General features: G+C 37.1%; 2 protein-coding genes across 3 annotated transcripts; one reads left to right on the forward strand and one right to left on the reverse strand.

Moving 5' to 3' along the window:
* Positions 1 to 5,087: 5,087 nt before the first annotated feature.
* Positions 5,088 to 9,334, forward strand: LOC110411408 (Leucine-rich receptor-like protein kinase family protein). Of its 2 annotated transcripts, XM_021421548.2 has the most exons (4): positions 5,088 to 5,227; positions 5,562 to 5,732; positions 6,180 to 8,198; positions 8,735 to 9,334. In XM_021421548.2, exons 2-4 carry the CDS (start codon positions 5,648 to 5,650, stop codon positions 9,094 to 9,096), a joined length of 2,466 nt encoding a protein of 821 aa, XP_021277223.1. In that variant the 5' UTR covers positions 5,088 to 5,227; positions 5,562 to 5,647; the 3' UTR covers positions 9,097 to 9,334. The 2 variants fall into 2 exon arrangements, with proteins under 2 accessions (XP_021277223.1, XP_089638905.1); XM_089782779.1 differs by lacking the exon at positions 5,088 to 5,227 and having other exon boundaries at positions 5,636 to 8,198.
* A 5,682-nt stretch (positions 9,335 to 15,016) lies between these two features.
* Positions 15,017 to 21,522, reverse strand: HB-8 (homeobox-leucine zipper protein ATHB-8). Its single transcript, XM_021420457.2, has 19 exons — positions 21,403 to 21,522; positions 21,072 to 21,291; positions 20,742 to 20,901; positions 20,311 to 20,411; positions 20,089 to 20,179; positions 19,363 to 19,458; positions 19,161 to 19,274; positions 18,973 to 19,056; positions 18,726 to 18,881; positions 18,562 to 18,636; positions 18,273 to 18,379; positions 17,988 to 18,180; positions 17,490 to 17,675; positions 17,314 to 17,394; positions 17,041 to 17,175; positions 16,607 to 16,932; positions 16,386 to 16,485; positions 15,892 to 16,041; positions 15,017 to 15,381 (listed from the first exon to the last, which is right to left on the reverse strand). Exons 2-19 carry the CDS (start codon positions 21,287 to 21,289, stop codon positions 15,235 to 15,237), a joined length of 2,520 nt encoding a protein of 839 aa, XP_021276132.1. The 5' UTR covers positions 21,290 to 21,291; positions 21,403 to 21,522; the 3' UTR covers positions 15,017 to 15,234.
* Between the last annotated feature and the right edge of the window lie 2,136 nt (positions 21,523 to 23,658).

Below are 23,658 nucleotides of genomic sequence, written 5' to 3' on the forward strand. Positions count from 1 at the left end.
TGGGCTTAACCTTGTGGCCAACTCAGGCTTTGAACTGAATGGTAATGGGCTTAATATTGAGCCTATCACATGCGAAAGCTGTGCCCCATCCAAACGAGACTTATACCGGTAGGACCTCAGTCTAAAATAAGAGGTTCATTCGTATTCATTATTCGAGCGTCATTATTGCTTGACGGCCCCAATTCTCAAATCCCCAAATTATTGTGCAAAATTAAGCAAAGTAAGCTCTAGTTGGTGCAAAATCTCATATAGAACGTGAATAGCCCACACGTGTGATAGACTCAAACTTTAGGGTTTAAAAGCGTGAATGATGGACCGACCTTTCTAAAAACACTTGAATATTTTAGTCATTTGATTGGACTACTCTTCTGAATATTCAAATCAGAGTGTCCACCATGAAAATGACATTGAGCTAATTAGACTCAAGAAGGCAACGAGGCTTACTAATTTTGTTTTTCCTTAAATTAAATCTAAAATTAACTTTTTAACTATACTTTACATCATGGTTTCTCGCAGTATAATAAATTAAATATTATTGAACTACCATGAAACAAAAAATTCAAAATCCAGCTCTTTTGTAGATTACAAATTCTTCGATCCAAAGGTAGATCAAAGTTTATGTACGTATGTATAAAGATTTTTTGTCTTTTAAATCAAATTTGAACTTTGTTGTATCAAGAAAAAATAACAATTAACATTGAAAACTGTTAGAAAGGAAAGCTAGATAATTTAGCAGGCAACTAAAAAGGATGGTCGGTTAAACTTTTCTTAATGTCAAATTGGGGAACGTGACATGATTAGCTTGTAGAATATATGGAAGGATCGCAAAAAGACTTTGAACCCCAGATTCCTGTCTATCAAAGTAATATACATTGTATATAAATTCATATAGTGGTCCGAAAGAGATTCCTTTCAGTTCATTCCCCCGAGTGCTACGTAAAGAAATAGAACTAGAGCTGATAAAGCAAAGACCCCAAACCAATTTCAATCGTGCAGGCATGCATGCATTCCCTTGTTGAAAAGCTAGCTAGGTAGCTAGCTTCTGTTGTCATTCCCACTTTCAACTTAAATCATCAAATGGGAAAGGTTCCTTGATGGTTTTCATGTGCAAAGCCAAAGAGATTCAGAGATTGTCTACAATTTTCAGTATCTTTCTTGGCTTTTTGGATGAAGAACATCAATTTTGATACAGGCTGTGTGACACTGGCTTCAGGCTGCCATGTGACCATTCAATTTGACTCACTAACGTAATAATCAACGTTATAATCTGAGTGGACCCTTACGCCCGACATTTGTTGATCACAATGCATAGAAAATTTATTCTTTGTGGAAAGAAAGTGGATTTCCAAGTTCCTGCTAATAGTCATTTTAGCCAAAGCAATGTTAAAGTTTCAAACCTTATCGACCACTGTGGACCACTAACTAAGAACACGAAACCCTACAACCATTTCAAAAGAGGGTCGAGACCCTTATTCAAGGGATATGGGTCGGCTCCACGTCATGCATGCCTCATTAGATCGTTCGGAAGAAAAGGAAAAAAAAGAGATTTTAAGTAAAAATAAAATATGTATGATCAAAAGAAAAGTATAAGATCAAAAGTGAGTGAGATATTAATTAGTATAAGGACAAGTGGAAGCACTAAAACCTATTTTTGGATTTATAGTTCTTAATGCCCTTTACAGCATATTGGTATAAATCAACTTTATAATATTGTCTTACAAAGAGAATATTGAACTGAATCAGGCAATTGGGATGAGCCCACCTTCTTATATTAAAAGTATACCATAAGGCATGAAAATAACCGATTATATGTAAGACAATTGGTTTCCACATATCGTACATGATCAGCAGTCGATGACAGGAGTTCCACTAAGATTAAGAATAATTGATGAATTCGACTTCTCTTGTAGTTTAAAAGAGCATTATTAGGATTCATTAATTTATTAAGATATATATGGGATTGTCATCGTTTGAAAGGAAAATCTCTAACTTTTATCTATTTTTTTAAAAAAATTAATTTTGACAGCTCATTTAGAGTACTGTAATGTTGCATCGAGTCTACAGTTATAGTAATAGACTTGAGTCAACATTTGTGTAGTTCTTTCCAACTTTTCATATCTGAAATTCGCTTTTAAAGAAAAAACTTTGACTACATGTATATACCATAATTAAAAGGAACATAATGCATAGAAGTATCTTAGTAAATCTAAGTCTTCTAAAGCTGTCTTTCAGATGATTGCTGGGATATTAGAGCTAGATATAATTCTGTTTTTAGCTCCTTTAGAACTGTGTGTGAGAATGCTAAGCCATTACAGCAGATGTCCTCCTTTTCCTTCTTACCCAGCACAATTCCTGCCCCCAGTTTATGCCCAAAACAAGCCGGTAATTGCCCCTCAATTCAGACAACCAAAACTAGAGTCATGGACTCCTCGTGCCCCTCAATTCCAGTCACGTAGTGGGATTATATATTCATCGCACTTACGTATAAAATTAACAGACCAAATGAATATGCTCTCTTTGATTATGGACTACATTTAATATCATATAGTATATAAATCTCGAAAGGTGGGGGTTTCTTGGGAATTTAATTCAAAATTGACGAAGAGCTGTATAATATTCTTCTACCCCATTTTAATGGGGAAGTCATGAAGTGGAATAGCAATAAATCACACGTAAAGACACAAATACAGATATCCATATTCCTTTACTTGTACAACATACATATATATTTTGTTAACATGCATCAATTATTTGATAGGAAAAGGGCACTTAATCAGGGGTTTTAATTTAATTGCCCAAAAGGGGGAGGGACTAGGCCAAAGGGGCGAGGCTAACAAAGGCTAATAAGGAGGGAAAGGTTGTTGTAAAACCCTAGAAAATGGAGAACGAAGAAAGCATGCCGGGTGTGACAAAGACCACACACTGTATATTCCTTCGAGAAAGAGATGGTGGGGTCCCTTAAAGCCCCAGGGAAAGAGCGAGAGAGAAAGAGAGAGAGCGCACGAGCATTTAGTGTAACGTAAAGACACCTAACTTTTCTTTTCATTCCTCTGCTTTTCCTTTGCTTTACCATGTACACTCTTCTCTATCTATCTGCCTCCATGACTAATTCCTCTCTTTCTTTGCTTTTATTCAACTTTTTACGTTCAACCCCACTGACGTTCTTATTCCTGTTTGCTTAGCTCGCTCTCACTTAATTGTAACTCCTTCTGTTTGCTTGTACTCTCTGTCTAAAAGGGTGATGTCTTTCTCTTTCTTTTCCTTTTTTTTTTCTTTACTGAGAGGGGGGAGAATCCAAGATAATTATGTAGAGAGTCCAAACAAAAGGGGTTGGAGAGTTCTGCTTTTACGTACCCCAGTGAAGGCTCATTTGATTCATTCCCTTTTCTCTCCTGCCAAGCAGCCCCTCAGTTCTGCAGTAGAATTACTATCCAAAACCCATTTGTTTCTTTCCTTTTTTTGTTCTTTTTTACCATGATCAGTTAAAGATATATTGATGACAAAAGTAAGTGAAGGAGAGAATAACATCTGAATTAATAATTTGTCATAATTTCTTCTGACAAAGTATTATAAATAACCAATGACAACACATCAGTAGAATGCTTTAATGATTAGAGAATTCCCAGCCAAGACTTGTCGTAAATGATGATAGGGAAACGTTAATGCCCCCCTTTCGTTTACCCAAAAACAGTCTATTTCTCATTCCATGTTACCCCTTCTCGACCCTAAAACTTACCAAATATATGTAACCAGTTCTCATTTCCCAGAAATGATTTGATTTAGATTGTTCATGTCTAGTTAATCAGTATTAGCTTTTAATTTCAATTAATACATTTCCCTCCTTGTTTAATTCCCTCTTAAAATCCACTACATAAACATAAATATCAATAATACGAGTTATATATGATATACTATTAATATATAATATCTATACATTATCATTTAATTTTATAAAAGTATACTTTCAAATGGATTTTGGCTATCCTATATTTTCTCTTGTAAGACAGTGTTTCAGAGCCTGAATTAGGGATGATTGTGGTCTGTAATTAATTCACTGTAACAAGTCTTTTGCCAATTTGCTAGTCTAGAGACGTGCACCAGCACCTGTAGTTCCGTTACAATGAATATATTAATTTTTATTTTTCAAAAAAAATTAATACAGTTTTTTAAAAAGATTAATAAAACAATAACACTTGGTTATTAATAGTGTATAGAATTTATAAACTGAAAATGTATCAAATATAAACCCATATAAAATAATCTTTTTATGTATATTATCTTAAACCCTAATTTTTTTATTTAACCGAGATTATAAAATTTAACTTTAAATACGTCCATAGAATTATTTATGTAAAAGATAATATTATTAGTACTAATTAAGTTAGTGGACACTTCATTCCAATTATCAATGCCACTACTAATAATTTTCATTGCCCACGTTAACATCCAGAACCAGCATACGGCATGAACAGCTGATAACACTGGCTATAACATTACTACATTAATCTCACTCCTTTGTGCCTTCTACTAGTACAAGTATCATCACTCCTCTTGGGCTCTGACCAACATCTTGCTGCCCCCAAGAATTTCTTCTAAAAGTTAATTTTGACCGAGAAAAAAACCATGGATCATTGCCAATAGTTACCCACTTAATATGACTCGAAAGAATGTGGTTTTACATTCAGTAAACATCATTTTTACTCCGACTGCTAAGATATAATACTAAATAAATGAAGTTTCTATCTGTACAAAAAGGAAAGCAAAGCATGTGTCAGTCACATTCTAGTAAATAAGTACAATATCAAAGGCCATAAATGAATCAAAACGAAAGCTCTGATCAAGCTTTTCAACGGTTACAGAAATCCTTGTCACTATTCCAATTCAGTCAAAGGAGCATTTTGGTAATATCCGACAAAATCAGAGGCTTTTCCAACATGTGTCCCTGGTTTCCCTTTCAAACCGTTCGTGTTTCAAGAGATCATTCAAAGGCAAGTCAAGTTGCAATGTCGTAAATATCTCCTAATTCAATGCCCACTTCCCATACCCTTCCGACCACCAATCTATTTATACACTATAATTCTCTAACTCTCTCTCACCCTACCATCCCCTCCCCCTCCCAAAAAAAGAAGCAAACTATAACCTCCTTTCTCATCTTCCTAATTTCTTCTCTGTGACAAAAATCCCATTAATCCTTGGAAATTTACTGTAATCTAATGATTACATTTAGGTACGTTACTGGATGTTTCACCAATATTTTTATTGCCGTTTTGGGATTTAAGTTCTGCTTAGCATAAAGTTTTCATGTGATGCATGTTCCTTAATTAATCAGTCTCTCCTTGGATTGACAATCATATCATTAATTCCAGTTGTAAATATGTTTTTCTTCTTTATATTAATGGCTTAGCAGACTCTGTCACTTAACTCCACTTGACGTTGTGCTTTATTTGAGTACAGATTCATGCACATATTGTAAGTTAAATTATTTGAATAATTAATATGCTGAAGTAGAATGTTTTGTTAATGTATTGAATTCTTTTTCTTTTCTGGCCTTTTCAAAACAGCTCGGGATCGGTGGAATTGCATCCAATATCATCTCTGGTGGAGGCAGAGTCGAGACTCTGAAATATTTTGGTAGATGTTATAGGAGATGGCAAAGAAAGGAGCTAAAGCATGTCTGCCGGTACTTTTGTTCGTGTTCATGTTCTTGTTCTTCAATTTTCGGGCGTCCTATGGTAAAGAACTTGAGCTTCTTTTGTCTTTCAAGTCTTCAATCCATGATCCTTCTGGCTTCCTGTCCAAATGGGATTCCTCTGCCACCTTTTGCCAGTGGCACGGTATCACTTGCAATAATTTGTCGCATGTCGACACGGTTGATCTTTCTGCTAAAAACTTATCCGGGAAATTAGTTTCTCCATCAATTTTCCACTTGCCTTATATTCAAACTTTGAATCTCTCCAGCAATCAGCTCGATGGTGAAATTCCTCTGGATATATTTTCCTCCTCTTCACTTCGATTTCTCAACCTTAGTAACAATAATTTCACCGGTCAAATACCAAGTGGTTCCATTTCCCGCCTTGAGGTGTTGGATCTTTCAAACAATATGCTTTCCGGGACAATCCCACAAGAAATTGGATCGTTCTATAATCTAACGTTTCTTGATCTTGGTGGGAATGTTTTAGTCGGGAAGATTCCAATCTCGATATCAAACATCACCACTTTGCAGTTCTTGACTTTGGCTTCAAACCAATTAGTTGGCCCAATTCCCCATGGAGTAGGCAAAATGAAGAGCTTGCAGTGGATATACTTGGGCTACAACAATCTTTCCGGTGAAATTCCAAAAGAAATCGGTATGTTAACTTCCTTGAATCATCTTGATCTTGTCTACAACAACCTCACAGGTGAAATCCCATCCTCCCTGGGAAAACTTGGCGATCTTCAGTATCTCTTCCTTTACCAAAATAAGCTCACTGGTTCGATTCCAAAGTCCATTTTTGGTCTCAAAAAGCTGGTTTCTCTTGATCTTAGTGATAATTCATTATCTGGTGAGATCCCAGAACTCATTATTCAGTTGCAAAACCTGGAGATTCTTCATCTTTTTTCCAATAGCTTTACGGGTAAAATTCCAAATGCTTTAACTTCTTTGCCTCGTCTTCAAGTCCTTCAACTTTGGTCCAACAGTTTGTCAGGTGAGATTCCAACAAGTCTTGGAAGACATAATAATCTCACGGTTCTCGACCTCTCCGGCAATAATCTCACGGGACGAATACCAGATGGACTTTGCAGCTCGGGTCGTCTTTTTAAGCTCATTCTTTTCTCAAATTTGCTTGAAGGTGTCATTCCGAAGAATTTGAGCACTTGCACAAGTTTGCAGCGAGTAAGGCTTCAAAACAATCGTCTGTCTGGCGAGTTATCTTCAGAGTTCACAAAGCTGCCTCTCGTATACTACTTGGATATCTCCAACAACAATCTCTCTGGCAACATTGGAGAGCGAAAATGGGACATGCCGTCACTTGAAATGCTGAATTTGGCAACAAACAGATTCTCCGGAAAATTGCCTTACTCATTTGGTAGCCAAAAGATTGAGGACCTGGACTTGTCCGGAAACGAGCTTTCAGGTTCTATTCCACGTAGTTTTGGGAGCTTAACAGAACTAATGCAATTAAGCCTATGTGGAAACAAGCTGACTGGTGAAATCCCCGAGGAATTATCTTCATGCAAGAAGCTTGTGAGTCTAGACTTCAGACATAACCAACTGAGTGGGCATATTCCATCTGGTTTCTCTGAAATGCCAGTTCTTGGTCAGCTTGATTTATCGGAGAATCAGTTATCTGGTGAAATACCACCAAAGTTGGGGAAATTGGAATCCCTGGTCCAAGTAAATATTTCTCACAACCATTTACATGGTACTTTACCGTCTACCGGGGCCTTTCTTGCTATAAACGCGAGTGCAGTTGCTGGTAATGATCTTTGTGGAGGAGATGACACGAGCGGTTTATCACCATGCAAAAAGGTTAAGAATCCGCCTTGGCGGTTTTTTATTGCTTGCACTCTTGCCGCTTTAGTGTTGCTTTCTCTTGCTGCTTTTGGCCTAGTATTCATTCGAGGAAGAAACAATTTGGAGCCGAAAAGAGTGGAAAATGAAGATGGAATATGGGAATTGCAATTCTTTGATTCCAAGGTTTCAAAGTCAGTTACAATTGATGACATTATACCATCTGCCAAAGAAGTAAGCGTTATTTCTAAAGGCAAGAAATTAGGCACGCCATTCAAAGGGAAGTCGGTTGTAAATGATTTGCAATTTGTCGTGAAAGAAATGACCGATGTGAGCTCAATTCCAGCAAGTTTTTGGTCTGAAATCGCACAAATTGGCAAGCTTCACCATCCAAATATCGTTAAATTAATCGGGATATGTCGGTCGAACAAGGGTGCATATTTGGTTTACGAGTACATAGAAGGGAAAATTTTAGGTGAAATCCTTCACAACTTGAGCTGGGAGAGGCGGCGGACAATTGCTATCGGCATCGCCAAAGCTCTACGCTTTTTGCACTCTTATTGTTCGCCGGGTATACTCGTCGGAAACATGTCACCGGACCGAGTTATCATCGATGGAAAATATGAGCCTCGGCTAACGTTGTGCCTGCCTGGGCTGGGTTGCGTAGAAAACAAGCGCTTCATTTCCTCGGCGTACGTTGCCCCAGGTACATGAATAATACTATTTTCCTTTTTGGGGTGGTGGTTAGAAAATTTCCCCTGTGGGAAGTAATAATGCCCCAGCTTAATTATTCAATTCTGTCGCATATGAAAATTTTTCTAGGCAAAATATTCATCAGTCAAACCTCGTATTATGAGATATTATTATGTCTGGCTCTTAGATACTTTAAACCCTTCTGAGTAGTTTCATCAAGCTCCTGTTTATTCTTTTTGGTGCATGCCATGTTACGATAAGATCACATTGAAAGTATTTATGATGTCCAAATTCAAGAACCCATAATTCGAAGGCATCAGAAATGAAATAATTAGTAGAAAATTTTAGAAATATACGTCACTGGGGATAGGGAAAATCTTTTGGTTGCGAACTTTACTCGAAGGAACTTGTCTTAAGAGCAAGCAAAGATACAGCGGTAAAGCTTGGGCTGCAATGATAGTAGTAATATTACTATATATATTATTCTACAAATCCATGCACGTGCACGTTTTGCTAATGTCTGGTTGTCCATATTTTCCTGTGTTGCAGAAGCCAGGGAAAGCAAAGATATCACTGAAAAGAGTGATATCTATGGATTCGGCCTCATTCTGATTGAACTTTTGACGGGGAAAACTCCTGCGGATGCTGAATTCGGAGTGCAGCAGAGCATGGTGGAGTGGGCCCGTTACTGCTACTCGGATTGTCATCTTGATGTGTGGGTAGATCCCATTATCAGGGCTCAAGCATCCAACAACCAGAACCAGATCGTTGTCACCATGAATCTAGCTCTCCATTGCACGGCCGGCGACCCCGCTGCTCGGCCATGCGCAAGCGACGTATCGAAAACCCTAGAGTCCGCTTTCAGAATAAGTTCTTGTGTCCCAGGCCTAAAATTTTCTTCACCTGTTTAGGCTTTCTAAATAATGATAGCATGATTTTTGTTCAGAATTTTTACCTGTTGGGTTAATTTTCCTCCTTCCTTTTTGCCCCCCCTTGGTTTCTAGTATAAGGTTTATAAATTAAGGTATTAAATGATTGTCACTCAAATGTTTTGTTTGATGGTATGTTGAATACATACTACCGAGTGTAACAAATGTAGATAAACTAAATGCCATTATATGAATTACAGTTTACTTTTCTTCCTTTTTATCTTTCAAGATCTCTTCTTTCTTACCTAGCTCATCATGGCAATACTTTATGGCGCATGATTATGACTCGTGGTCTAAGTATAGCTCGTAAACACCCAGTGAGCCACCCTTGTAAATCAAAGGCGACAGGTGGGGGGTTACCCCTTTTTCTCTTTTCCCTACTTTAGGTAGAGGAGAATGCAAGGGTATTCAAATTACCAGGAAAGAACGATGTGTAGATGTATAAACCTAATCTTAAAATTCGATTGTTGGTGCTAAGCATGAACTAATATCTAAAAGACTAATGCTTTGGTGGGAATCCTGGTTAAGTGGATATCCCACTGGAGAACTGACTCTTTTCTGTCATGCGGAGAAATACTTTTGTTTTTTGGGTCAAGGAGAAGATTAGACGTCTGTCTTGCTTTCCCACCTATGAATGGCTAATACACAGCGCATTGTTTTCTTTTATCATCTTTTACAGCTTGGTTTTAAACATGGAAATGGCATATGGGAGTAGAGTTCACATGGATTTGGACTCGACATCATGGCCTACCTTTCCTCTCTACTTTTCTTTTTGTCTTCCGTTATTCTTGTAGGAATTTTGACCCTTTTCTTTACACTTTTGTTTGTAATGTTAGGCTCAAACCAAGTCCCCTCCTCTGCCAACCAACTCTCTTCAGTTTTTTTTTTGTTTTCTTTTCACCTATATTCTGTTCGTTTCCATCATGATGGGCTCAAAGATTTTCCACCTTACAGTCTTGTTGGCATGGGCAGGCTGCAATGGGTTCAACAAACTACCGAGTTAAACATATTCACTTTCACATTGGTAATTATCATATTGTTGACTAGTTAAATTCTCAAGTGGACATTGATTTCCTAGCAAAAGGACATTCTCTGCTATTATCCAAAGGGCCATATCCAAAGAGTCACGCCTTGTTTGTTGTTTCTTCCCATAAAATTGTTTAATACTAGCTCATGCTTACACCAAAAGTCAAAAGTTATTTTCACAATTTACTAAGCGAATTTGGGTGGGCATGGGCAAATTAGATGTAGATACAGTTTTGAAATTTGTGGTATGGAAAAATCCTGTGAGGTACAGAAAGTGCTGAGAAAATGCTGTAGTTGAGATACAGCATACGAGTATATATATAATGTCTTTGTTTGCAGGTTAAATTTTGCTTTCAACGGCATAGCAAGGCTTGGTTCACGCCCAGCAGCTATCTGTTTTCCCTACTACATCACTCAATTTGAGCAGAGACCATAGCAGGTGAAAGGTTCTGATCAGCCGGTTAGGTCAAAGAGCTAGAAAACAGGAACATTACTCATGCTGAAAGGGGACCACTGTACTGTAATCCTGATGGTTTGATGATATTGTTTGTCCCATTGTCGGAACACTCTCTTTTGGAATGGGAGAAATGGCCAACTGGTACTGGTTTACAATCACTTCGACATTGCTGCATGTAAAAAGCTAGCCGAGGCATTGAAGCAGGCAGCTGCTGAAAATGTTGCCTTTAATCCTTTTAACCTCGCATTCCAAGGGCCCTGCAGCCTTTTTCCTTCACAGAAACTGGTCAAAGGATTTTTAATATTTCATTGCATAATATAATCAAGGTTTCATGTCTTCCTTATGATGGAATATACTAACTTAATTACCTACAACATTATAATCATATCACATGCAGTGAATCATAAGCAACAGGAGCTAATCCTAGGTTCCTTTTGATAAGAAATTAATGCCCAGTATTTTCAAAAATAAATTTCAAGTGTTTGAAACTTGAACTAGCTAGAGCCCTGAAGAACTGTACAGAACAGTTTCATAATTAGGAGTGTTCAAAGGGATCATTTGAATTCTTTCTTATAAAAGTTTGAACCCTTCATGTCTTCAAATTAAGAGATCAAATTGTCCTTTCTGTTAAACTAAATCATTATCAATGATTGTTGATCTTTACATATCAGTGCATGCATTCAAAACTGAATTATAAGCTATTTTAGTTTAAAATTATAAGCAGTTTCTTAATCCTTTTAGTATTCCACTTCAATGAAACCAGACAAAATAAAAAAGGGTATATATATCAAGCAAAAATCATAAAAAAGTAAAAAAAAATTCAAAAAGAATCAAGCTAATACTATTTGCTAATAATAGTACTATACATAACACTATATATATATATATATATATATATACACACACACACACTCCACTAGGGGTCAAAAGAAGAAGGCAATTTAGATGGGGCTCTTTTCTTTCCAACCAGGGCGTGTCCACAAACCTTTCTTGTGACCAACTTTTGCCTTCAATGTGGCAATGATGATGTTTAGGGTTTTCCTTTTGTTCTTTTTCACTTCCATTTCTCCCCAAGCAATGATGGTATTGACAAGAACCCTTTTTTTCTCTTTTGTTGATCAATCAGAACTCAGGGGGAGAGAGCTGCTCACATTGTTAGAAGATTCCACCACTAAAGATCAGTCTAAGCATAAAAATATAAAACTAGCTGACATTACAAGGAGCAAACCAGCTCAGTTTTGCTGGCAGAGATATGATTTTTGAAATGTTGTTATCTTAAAAGCCTCAAGATATCAATTATGGTTTCTTGGAGACCATGCAAAAGGCCCTTGGGCTGCTTTCTTCTATTCAAAAAGCTCCCCTTTTTTTTCTTCCCTACAAATTTTTCTTTTGATTCACTGGTGCAAAGGTGCTGATGATCTCTTTGAACCTTCCCCTCCCTCTTTTCTCCTTCAAAAGTTATCTTTTGCACATCACAAAAACAGAACATTTTTCATTTGTTTCTTTGTTCTAAGACAGCTGTTTCTTTGTTCTCGAGTTTTAATGTAGAACAATAATTGGATACACGTGCATCCTATTGGATATCGCAGCAACAACCCACTTAACACAATCTATGGAGTTTGATGTGGAGAAATCAAAAGTGGGGTGATTGTGCTGTTTCAGTTTGACCAATCTGTTCCCATTATTTGTTATCTTATGCTTAACCAGGCCAGCATCCATGGAATTGAGCATTATTGATAAGGGAATGGAAGCTTCACTCATAGCCAATGAGGGCTAAAATACTCAAAGAGTCAGTAATGAAACCGGAAAATCGCTGTTTCATACAGTTTTACCATTGAAATAAGTCTTCAGTCGTGTGAAACTTGTCGATCATAATGTCAAAATTATTCATCGAAAAAGTAAATAATGCGTTTTTAGCCTGTCTCAAACTTTACTCCACAAGCCTTTGTTCCCCATAGATTGATTACAGGGCAAGGGTCAACGAATATCAAATCAGCCAACACCCCTAGCTCCCCGAGACATATTAAAACAACTTTTCCATCGATTGACGTTCCCATTTATAGACTAGAAGCCAGTTGATAAGGATTTGGTCCTTTACGGTTACCTTTTAATTCACTTGCTAGTAAACTACATGTCATTAACATTTTTCCCTCTTCCTTTTAAACAATATGTCAACTTACATCCGGCCACTTACACTTTAATCCAACCTTTTATCATATCAAGTCAATACATTGATATCTTCACTTTTAGTTTCATCCATATTCATAACAATGAAAAACAATACTTGTCAAGTGAGATCTATCGAGACCAAGAACCGTTTTCCCATTCATTTTAATTTTATGTTACTATCTTACATGATACTAGTCAGAAAAAGTTGTTGGTAACTTGCGGGTTGCAGGTGTGCAACAAGCTCCTGTGTTTCGAGTTCTGAGGTTTGGTACATGGGGTGGCTGCACCTTGTTTTTGGTGTGCACCAGATGGCTGTGTGTGAACCTAGTACTGTATATTACTGCCAACCATGTGTTTGGAGTGCAGGAGTGGGGGCAAACTGCAAAGGTGGTTAGCCTGCAATGCTCCTCTCTGGGTTTCAAGTTTCATGCTAATACTAGTCGAAGTTTGCAGGCCGCAACTTACTGGAATTAGTTAGGGACCTTGGAGTATAAATTAACAATTAATTTGATGTTTATTTTTCTTCATAAATGAAATGTTAAGCATTTGGGTTGTCTACTTTGGGTTCATAATGGATTTGCAATTTCTGCACCAAGACAGAAAGTACCTCAGGGGCCATGTGTGGGGGAAACAGTCAAATGCTGGGCCACATAACTCCATAATTTTGATTGGCCGAGTTGGTCACCAAGACAATTCCAGCATTGAATTATCCACGTTATTGTTAACCAATTATTGAAGCTATAACATAAAACAAGTGAACATAGTGTAATATCCATGCAAGAAATGACGGGATTTTCCTGATATTAAGAAAATTGGCTTTGATTGGTTTTGAAAGATGGATATCTAGTGTTGTTGGCAAGAGAGGTACTTCATAGATGTAAGGTTTAAATATTGTTCAAGAATGGAATAATCTTGAAATCATTAGTGGATGAAGGTGAGAGTGATAACTGACAACTTCCCAATACATTAATTCACTAACAGCTTACAAGGATTGACATTGACTGAAGATGTGAAGGAAATTTAGACCAATGATTCAAACATAAAGGGGAAGAATATACAGATGATAAGACTGCATCATTTTTCAGTCTTTAAATAGGCTAATTCTTTGTGGAAGAGATCAAAAGAAAGTGAATCGGTCTCAATAAGCAAGGATAAAATATCTCTGATGATCAAGTGTACTTTGACCACTTGCTAGGTCAGTTAATGGAAACAAGTCTAAGGAATGGAAGGATATGGAACATTTGATAATCATATTATTTTAGTGGAAGTCTTTAGCAAAGCACATTATGAGTTGGGACTTGGGAGATGACATGTTCTTGTCTTCCAATCCTACAACATAGTGCTGCTCCACACTAGGGAAGAGATAGGAAAAAAGGATAGAGGGTCATGCCCAGTTTTGAATCTGAAGCAAAAGGATCAAAAGAAGTTGGACAGGTTCATCATGGTGGGGTTCATGATTCCTTATCTGGTTACACATTTCAAGAAGCTTTGTTTATCAGCTATATCAGATTTGATAGACGTATTTGCCATTTACGGTATAAAAAAATGGGTTAAGTAATATTATGGGATCTATGCCTAGATACCCATGTTAGATTGCTCAACTTCTTGTTCTTTTGTAAAGCGTTTTCACAGGAAAATGACATATATGTGTCAATACGTGCATTGTCTTCATATCAGGTGAGATTCCTAATAGGGATGTGCTTAGTAGAACCTAAGAATAAACCTTAATACACTAAATCCATCACTGGCACCCGTTGGGTCTTTCCCTTATTCTTACTATGCTTTTTAACCCTTTTTCTTTCTACTAAATCAAGTTAATGAAATGTCTGAGTAAGCAAGATAGATGAATACCAGGCATTGGATTTGAGGGGAGAAAATCAAAAGGTTGAGTTAGGTCTTTTTGCATTACAAGAGGGGTAGTGTCATAGGCTCTTGACTTTTCTGCAACAGTTCAGTAGATGTAGCAGAAGGAAGAAAAAGACCAGAAGCATTATTGAAGAGGGGTCACAGTCCATTGCTAGGGATCCGCGTTCAACCATGATTGGGTGGAGAAAGCAAACCATCCCATAAAACAAAGGGCAAAATGAGACAGGAAATTCTACAATGTGAAGCTCATTAAAGGTCCCTAATCATGTATAGGCATATAGACATACAAACAGTGAAGTGACATCTTAATATTAAAAAGAGCAAAGAGGAGGCCACGATCAACTTTTCAGAACAAAGAAAGAAGGAAACGTGGAAAAGAGAACATAAAGAGGGGGGCAACGATGGTGATCAATCAATTAAGCATGAACCAAATACAAAAAATGGGGTAACCAACATCGAGGCGCCAGATACCATTTGGTGCAACATCCTTGTAACAGTAGCATATCACTTAAAGGTTTCTCCATACTAAAACGACTAAAAAGGAAAAAGGAGCTTCTTCTAATCTACTTTTGATCTATATATCCTATCTTCTGTTCAAATTTTCATACAAAAGACCAGTTGATGAACATGAAGCAGATACAGTGAGCATTTTCTTCATCATTTACCACTTTCCAAGCAACTGCTCTCTCATAGGAGACTGGCCTCCCCATGCTTGACAAGCAGATACCACCTTGAAGGCACATAAATCCCTGCTCCACCAGAAACCAGAACAGAGGGCAAACAATGATCAACTATATATCTCAAAAGAAAGCAATCGATTTAAAGATAAAATTTTTGAGTCGATGACAATTCTTTTCATCCATACAATCAAATCTAGAGCAAGCAAAGTGCAAGCTGACAGTTAATATAGTTCTTTTGCAGGTAACCAACCATGCAGAATGTCTCTTGCTTATAATTCATTTTCCCATTTAACATCCCATTCCAATGCACCTTAGCTCTAGTTGGTAATTGTGGTTGAGACTGATATAAGCTAATGGACTCACATTAGCATAATTTCCAAATACAATAGGACCTTAATGTAAGAAGTGAATCACCACTTGTGTTATATCACATATGCATTGTAGTTGTAAGACTGAATAATAAGTTAATAACTAGATGTTTTCTCATGGCGATGAAGATTTCAGATTTTCTTTATCTTTTCTATTTATCTACATAATTTTTTTGTGCCAATATGTCATTCATTTCAAAGAATATTATACCTGCTGCATTACTTGTGGGAACTCTGCAAATAGGGCCTTTCGTCCATTCTCATCAAAAATCTTTTCCAAACTTATGTCCTGAAGTGCTACCAAGGTTGTTTCAAGCATGTCAAGTCCTGCTTGATTGGCAAATGTAAAAACTGGCAGCGCCTGCATATATTACCAAGTAGGTTATACTTTATAATACTAGGTGTAGCAGAAAGATGAGGAGACAATAAAGACACAGTAAAAGAGAAGGGTAAAGAAAGCTTTTACAGGAAAGCAAACTGGCATCAACAGTCTAACTAGCAATTATTTCCAGTCATTACTAAGTATGCTTTCTGTAATTATAGCTAAGTAAAAGCACAAAAGCAGCTAGGAAGAGGATGAAAACTATAATGTGTTACCGAGAAGAACAATTTCCAGGCTGTGGATTATAAAGCTAACATATAACTAGATTCCAAAGGACCATGATTCACTTGGGAGAAAAAACAATCAAACTTTTATATAAATACCTTCAAAGAGCAGCACAGAACTGCATCTGTATGATGCCAAAGCATTTTTAGAATGGATTCACTTCCTTCATTTTTGAGCAGGTCTACCCCCAGATAGCACCTGTAAAAAGATCCAGAAATATTGGTAAACATAAATTCAAAATGGCATACTCATTTTAACAACTAAAAATTAGGTCCAGATCTCCGGGGAATGGGATAAAAAATGAATAATAAGGACATACCTATAACTGTCACAAATCCAACGAGCTAGTGTCTGTGCTTCAGGAGTACCAGGAGGTGTCCGAAAACCAGCATGGGAGCCAAAGCGGGAGGGAGAGAGTGCCAATGCTACCCTTTGAACAGAGGCAATAATACTACGAACATATTGTCGAGCCATGGTTGCCACATTTTCTTGAAGGTGGATCTCATACACAAATTGGAATGCTATTGTCATCACAGATTTTGTGCTCCCACAACGACCAGAATGATCACCAGTTGCTCTGTTTCCGGCAGCTCCAACTTCAAGAGTAGAGGCAAGGTCAAGTGTACGATTTGGACTAGAGGCATCCTACATTACATTTAAATTCAATTAGCTTCAATAAAAATTAAAACAAAGCAAAAACAAGGGCAATGAAAGATAGAATCTTATAAAATATCATACATGATAAACACATACCATTCCAGAATCAAGGGGGATGATGCGGAAACCAGAAGGAATTATAGGCGCATCGTCAGAGAATGAGGCATCAATGGGAGCAAAGATGAGTTCAGCACAGGTGCCAACCGCATTCTCATCAACACCACTACAAAGCTGAGAGATTCATACAACGAGAAAAAGCATAAATCAACAATAAAAATCAATTGAAGAGTTTAATGAGCAAACTAAAGATAACATCAGTTTTTTTTTCTTTTTGGATTTTTAGGGGATGATTGGTGAAAGCTTAAGTACCTGCAATAGGAAGATATCACCAGGCATGATCATGTCGTCACGATAGTGGCCCATATTTTCAAGCTTGATGACCTCCATGAACTGTAACAAAAAAGTGATAGCAATTTTTAGGATACTTTTTAATTGAAGCTTAGGACTATAATGTAAGTGCCAAAATTCAGTATCATGTTACTTACCTCTTCATGCTCAATCGTGTGAGCCAGTGGAAGAATGACCTGACCCCCAAAACTTCCACCTCGAGACACTGGCAAGCTACAGGGACCAGCTTTGACAGCAGCAGCAGAGTAAGCATCAATACCACTGTCTGCCCACTCTGATCGATGTTCTCGCAAGAATCTAAGAAGTATTGCTGGAGGCACATTCTACAAATAGGATGAAGCAGAGTTTTAAAAAATATGAAACATGTTTGGCAAGATTAATAGATGAAAAGCTGAATAATCTATAAGGCCAGTTCCGAGTACTGCAAGAGTTCTATGTTCAGTGCAACTCACCCAACAAAGATCCAAGAGCCCAAGGCTACATGATTATTTTTCATCCTCCTCAAACCACTATTTTTTTGGTAAACTTCAACTATGTCTGGTTATATTCAAATTTAAAAACCCAGTTTTGCTTTGTTTCATATCCCTACATCTTCTGCTGTGATTGACATACTTGCAATACAATTAGAAACTCACCTGCAACAACATGGATGCTTTGGCACATAGAACGGCATTGCCCATTGAAGGAAATCCATTACTATAGGAAAGGTTTATGCCCATCATCTTGCCAGGAGATGAGTTCACAAGGAGGGTAACATCATCAACACCATCACTTTCCAACATTGACCATCCTTCATCAGTAAATCCATTAACAGCCTCATTAAAGCCTCTGGAGAATAGAATGTGTCAGATTGCCACCTATCAAGAATCGATCTACTATTGTGCAAACAATGTGAATCGAGAAGAGTTGGATGAACATACTTGCTCAATTTCTGACTAAGTGAACGAAGAGCTGCAGGTCTTCGCCCCCAACCAGTAACATTTGGCTGAGATATTTCTTGAGATATCTGCCTCAAATAACGCAGAGCCTGTGTAATATACAAGTTAATGTCTTTGTTTAGTCACCTAAATCTTATTCAATTATTCTTGGCACAACATACTAGTTGTTTTCTTCAAATTTTTGCATATTTCATGGCAAAGAAAAAAATAAGGTTCTGAAAAAGCAAAAAATATTTATAACTCAAAGTTAAGATGAAAAGAATAGTCTTACCGCCATTGTTGTCTTCTGAGCAAGTAAAGTTGAGGACTCATAAAGGGGGCGCAACACTTCAGGAACACTCCAAGGCTACATATAAGCAATTAGAACATTAAAACTGTTGCCCAATGCAGATAAAATGTCTATGTTTCACAATGGAAGCAAGGTGATTCACATACCTCCAAATCCATGTGATCAACTATGTGAATGATGGATCCACCCCCTTCACAAGGTCTAATCAGATAACCACTAGGAAGCATTTCTGCTCTCACAAAATTTGCTGCTGGCGGAATGGTCGGACCATTCTGAGTGTTGTTAAGTGATCTTTCACATACCTAAGAAGCATATCATGATAACAATCAGACTGCAGAAACTTTCTGACAACACTAAGGCAAACAAATTGCAAAAGCTCCATGGTAAACATACCACAAGACTACCATCCTCCAAAACAGATGTGTAGCGCAGCAACCAGAAGTCACGAGCTGGTGCCAACGTTGTTGGCGCGTAAAGCTAGATGAAGGCAACCAAATTTTGAGACTTTAACTATGAGCAATTGCACCATTAAAATTCCAGACTTTAGTGGCAAATTGAAAGGAAGAAAAATGGGAGCCTACCTGCATATAAAGCAGTTCAATGGTCCCACCATTTCCAGTGGACAACACGTTCATAACATCCACAGCTCGGCAATCACGGAACCATGTAGGCCGATCTTTAAGGATTTCAGCGACCTGCATGAGAAAAAAAAATCATCCGCTAATTCTTCACGAAATTTAAACCAAGTAATGCTCTCTCTGCAGAAAGCAAAAACGAACTTACTCTTGTAGGATCTAGTCCCACAAGGCCGCATGCACGTGCTGCCACTCCAGTGCAACCATGAGAAATAGCAACGATTCCAATGGAATCCGGACCAGGCTGCACAGATAAGAAAGTTATTATTATGTCATTGTATAAACGGAAGGGATTCACGACTATTATTCATCAGAAAAAAAAAACAGTCTCAAAGATGTTCTTTTGTTAATTAATTTAGCTTATTGATATTAGATTATCATTTAATTAAAGTTCTGTTGTTCTATAAAGGCCATAGCAGGAAACTGTTAAGAGTTTGATAATAAGACAAAGGCATGTCTGGATGACGTTTCATAAGAGAGGTGCTATATTGCAATTACCCCCCTTGGTTCTGCTTTTTCATCTTTACGGTTAAGTGATTAATTATTAACAAGCAAGGGATTAAGTTTTCCAGAAGAGATCTTTGAAACCAATGGGTTGTCATGAATTTATAGGAATTGATTAAAAATTAGAAAATAGTAATGGGAAAGAGGGAAATATTATCCAATAGAGAAGGTGGCATAGTGGGGTTGTCGAAGATATTGACATAACAGATTCATGGTATTTGATGTTGCTAGGAAGATTAGCAAGATTTTGTAATTTATATTAGATATTCTCGAAAAATGACAAGGACTAATGGAGTATAGTTTAATCGGAGTGGTAAAGAATAAAAGAATAATGTCAGTAGAGAGAGAGAGAGAGAGAGAGAGCAGAAACCTTCATCCCAGGCATTTGGACCCACTCCACAGCAGTTCCAGTGGCCTTTGAAAGAAACTCTGTTAAAGTTTCCTCTGCAATGGACAAAAGTCTAGAAAGAATACAAAAGCACAAGGCGCATAAGCATATACAGCAACAAGCAAAGGTTTAATTTTATAGAGAAACGAGGAATGAGAAAGGGACACAACAATAGGAGTGAAACAGCGAAAAATTCCCACTAACCCTGCAGGGCTGGCATCCCTTGGAGGATGCTGAGGAGTCAAATGGTGTTGACCACTCGTCACCACTGATTCGCAGCTTGTATCTGTGGTGGCTAGCGTCGCCTGCAACAAACAATCAAACATTAAAAACTCCAATTTCCTTAATAACACTACTTATTCAAAGCAAATCAAATATTTGACGTTGTTTCCTTTTAGACTTGAACTATTTTAAGTACAAGGAAAGGGTTCCAATTAGGTCAAGGGTTGTTATCTTATGCATTGAGGATAGAATTTGATGAGAACTTCAAAGGCTGATTAGTTTAACTTGACACAAGCTTATTACTTAGAAACTATAAAGGAAGGAAATTTTAATATATAAAGAATTACGATAAGCTTAATAATTTGATTTGTAGATTAATGTCTTCTACATCAAAGGGAAGATCAAGGGCTTACATTTTGAGTCTGTTGGCGGAAATAGCTGTTTTCATAAACAAGCTGTGAGACTTGTTTCTGTAACCTATCATTCTCCTCCATTAACAGTTTATTCATAGCTGTCAACTTCCTGTTCACAGCTTGGAGGCGTGACGCCTCTTTCCGTTGTTTTTCTCTACATCTGTGACGAAGAAACAAATTCAAAAAATCCCAAAGTTACTGCATCGCTATATTTAATAAAACCAGTAAAACTTAGTAGAAGTATGCAGTTATCTCTGGCTGCACTATATGTTTGAAAGATGAAAATATCAAAACTTTCGACACCATTTAGTATGAAGGTAGGTTACTTACCTACGATTTTGGAACCAAACTTTGATCTGTTTGGGTTCAATGTTAGCGAGAATGGGGCACTCACGAATGAGCTGTTGGCGACGTATGGAGCTGGGCTTAGGACACTCATGGTAGAGGCGTTCTAAAGCTTCGACTTGCTCGGGCGTGTACCTCACATACTTGCCATTATCCATTGCTATCTTGTTCCCCTCTTTGCAGGATGAGGTCACCACCATCATCACTTTTATCCCATCGAAATAACAACAACTTTTTAGTAAAAAAAAAAACGAATGATTCATTTCAAAAGCACGTAAAAACATAGTAGTAAAAAGAAGTAATGAAGATTACTTACCGTTCTCTTCGGGAACTTTGGGACACGAAGGGATCACCGGCGAGACCTCAAAAATCCATTCCAAATTCTCCGAGAACAAAAAAAAAAAAAGTCGTCTCCTTCTCTAGCAAGCTCTGAATTCTTTTGGGTAGCTTTTTTTTTGGGGCCCCCCTTTTGGGGGTTTTTTTTAAGTCCTTTTGTTTTTTCGCTGGGGGCGCACACTCTAGAAATGAATGAAGAGCTTTATTTGGCGAAACATTCGGAACATGTTCAAAAGAGAAACAGCTGTTGTTGCTGTTGATGATGAACACTCAAACAAGGAAAGAAGGACGAAAGAGAAGGTTTCTATTTCTCTCTCTCTCTGGGTGTGGTGTTATATTATGAAAGATGGTTGGTTAAGGAAAAGAAAAAAAGACAGACAAACAGGGAGAGAGAGAGGAAGATTGATTTGATATTGGGATTTGGTTGCGAAAGGGAGGATGATGGGGTGGCGTTAAAAGGAAGGAGAGACCCCTTAATACCAGACAGAATATCAGACTTTGTTTTGTTTTCACATCATAGTCTTACTTATCCCTCTCTCCATCTCTCTTTTTTTTTTTTTTTTTTGCTTTGTAGCTTTAGCTTTGGCTTTGGTTTTTTCCTGTTCCTTCTGCTGCGATGAGCATAAGCTGCTTTCTTTTCTTGCACTCTCCTATGCTGTCTTTCGTTTTCCTTTCCCTCTTTCAAACTTAAAAAAGCTCTCTCTGTCTGCTCTATCTCTTCTCTCTCTCATTCTGTACATTAGAGGATGGACTTTCTAGAATCCACACTCTCAGTTTCAGCGCGTGGTCTTCCCAATCTTCTTAGACGGAATTGCCCTCCATCTTACCCTAATGCCATTCTTTTTTACGTAAAGTTTTACTTCAATGGAGGAATTAATTCAAACAAACGCAATAACCATACACACTCTTTCTGGCTCATAAATTAAACAACTGGCCGGCCCAATTTTTTCTTAATTTTTGAGATTATAATATCATATCTATACATATAAAACGAGAATATTCAAATCTAAATTTTTAATATATGATACGTTAATATTATAAGTAATAAGTGAAGATTAAAAAAATAAAAAATATAGAGAAAAAAAAATGGAGGATTGCATGGGGTGTAAGTAAAGAGGACAAAAATTATGAAGGTGTTTGCATGCGGCCTCCATTTCTGATAACATATCACCACCTTTCCTCTCTCATCATCATCATTCTAAGTCCCTTACATTGTGACATAATCAAATATATGCCTCAATCTTTTTCCTTGGATGCTAGCCAAAAGATTACCCCCAACCTTGTTTTCAACGCTATAATTTGTAGCCATATTTCATTCATCATTAATTCCCCTAGCTACTACTGGTATGCGATTATATTAAGTACCCAAAAATAAACAAGGAAAAATATAACTATTAGAAGGGTTAAATGAACGTACTAAAATGTTTAGGCTTCGAATTCTTTCTTTCCCAAGGTTCCAACCAAGTGACTAGTACGAGGAAAGGGCTTGGTCAAACAATAAGACAAGAAGAAATTAAGAATTCAATATAGTTTCTGTATTTCTTATTGATATGAATATGCAAATTGCTGGTCAAAAACCACCATCAGTACCTTAAGGAATAAAATTGTATCCCGATTTGACGTGATTAATGACTTTATTAATGTTTGAATGTAGAAAGAACATTATTCCCTTTCAATGGCGTACCGACTCCGACTACAAGGTAAGTGTGAAGTATACTTCGGTTTTTTTTTTCTTTGTCATTTCTGTAGTTTCAAAGGTTTTTGTTATGTTGTTCTTTATATTTTAAATAAATTAAAATCCCATCATTCAAACTTTACATTTGATACGTTAAATATTAAAATTTTAAATAAAATTTATTATTTTATATATAAAAAATGAATATATCCTAAATTAAGAAATGAGAAATCTTAGTCGGTAAGAGTTAAATTATACCTATGGAACAAAAAAAAAAGGGGTAGAATCATAGACTAAATGTTCCCAATCAAATAAAAAAAAAAGGTTGGTATACTTTGCCAAGACTCGTTATAACACATCTTGAGAGCTAATCACTTAAAGACTTGGCAAAGGAATACACCTTTTTCTGTGGTACTATCTGTTTCAAAAGTAAACGAGTCAATGCCACTTAAGAAAAGAGAACCCTGCCTAAGTCAATGAAAGGTCATCTCAGCAATCACCGTGTCAAAACTCCCCCTTATCCTTCCGCGTCTCCCCTCAGACATGAGTTATACATCTAAC

This window comes from Theobroma umbraticum, unplaced genomic scaffold (assembly GCF_002168275.2).
Source record: "Theobroma umbraticum cultivar Fairchild unplaced genomic scaffold, ASM216827v3 scaffold_56.0, whole genome shotgun sequence".
In the NCBI taxonomy this organism is placed as follows: domain Eukaryota; kingdom Viridiplantae; phylum Streptophyta; class Magnoliopsida; order Malvales; family Malvaceae; genus Theobroma; species Theobroma umbraticum.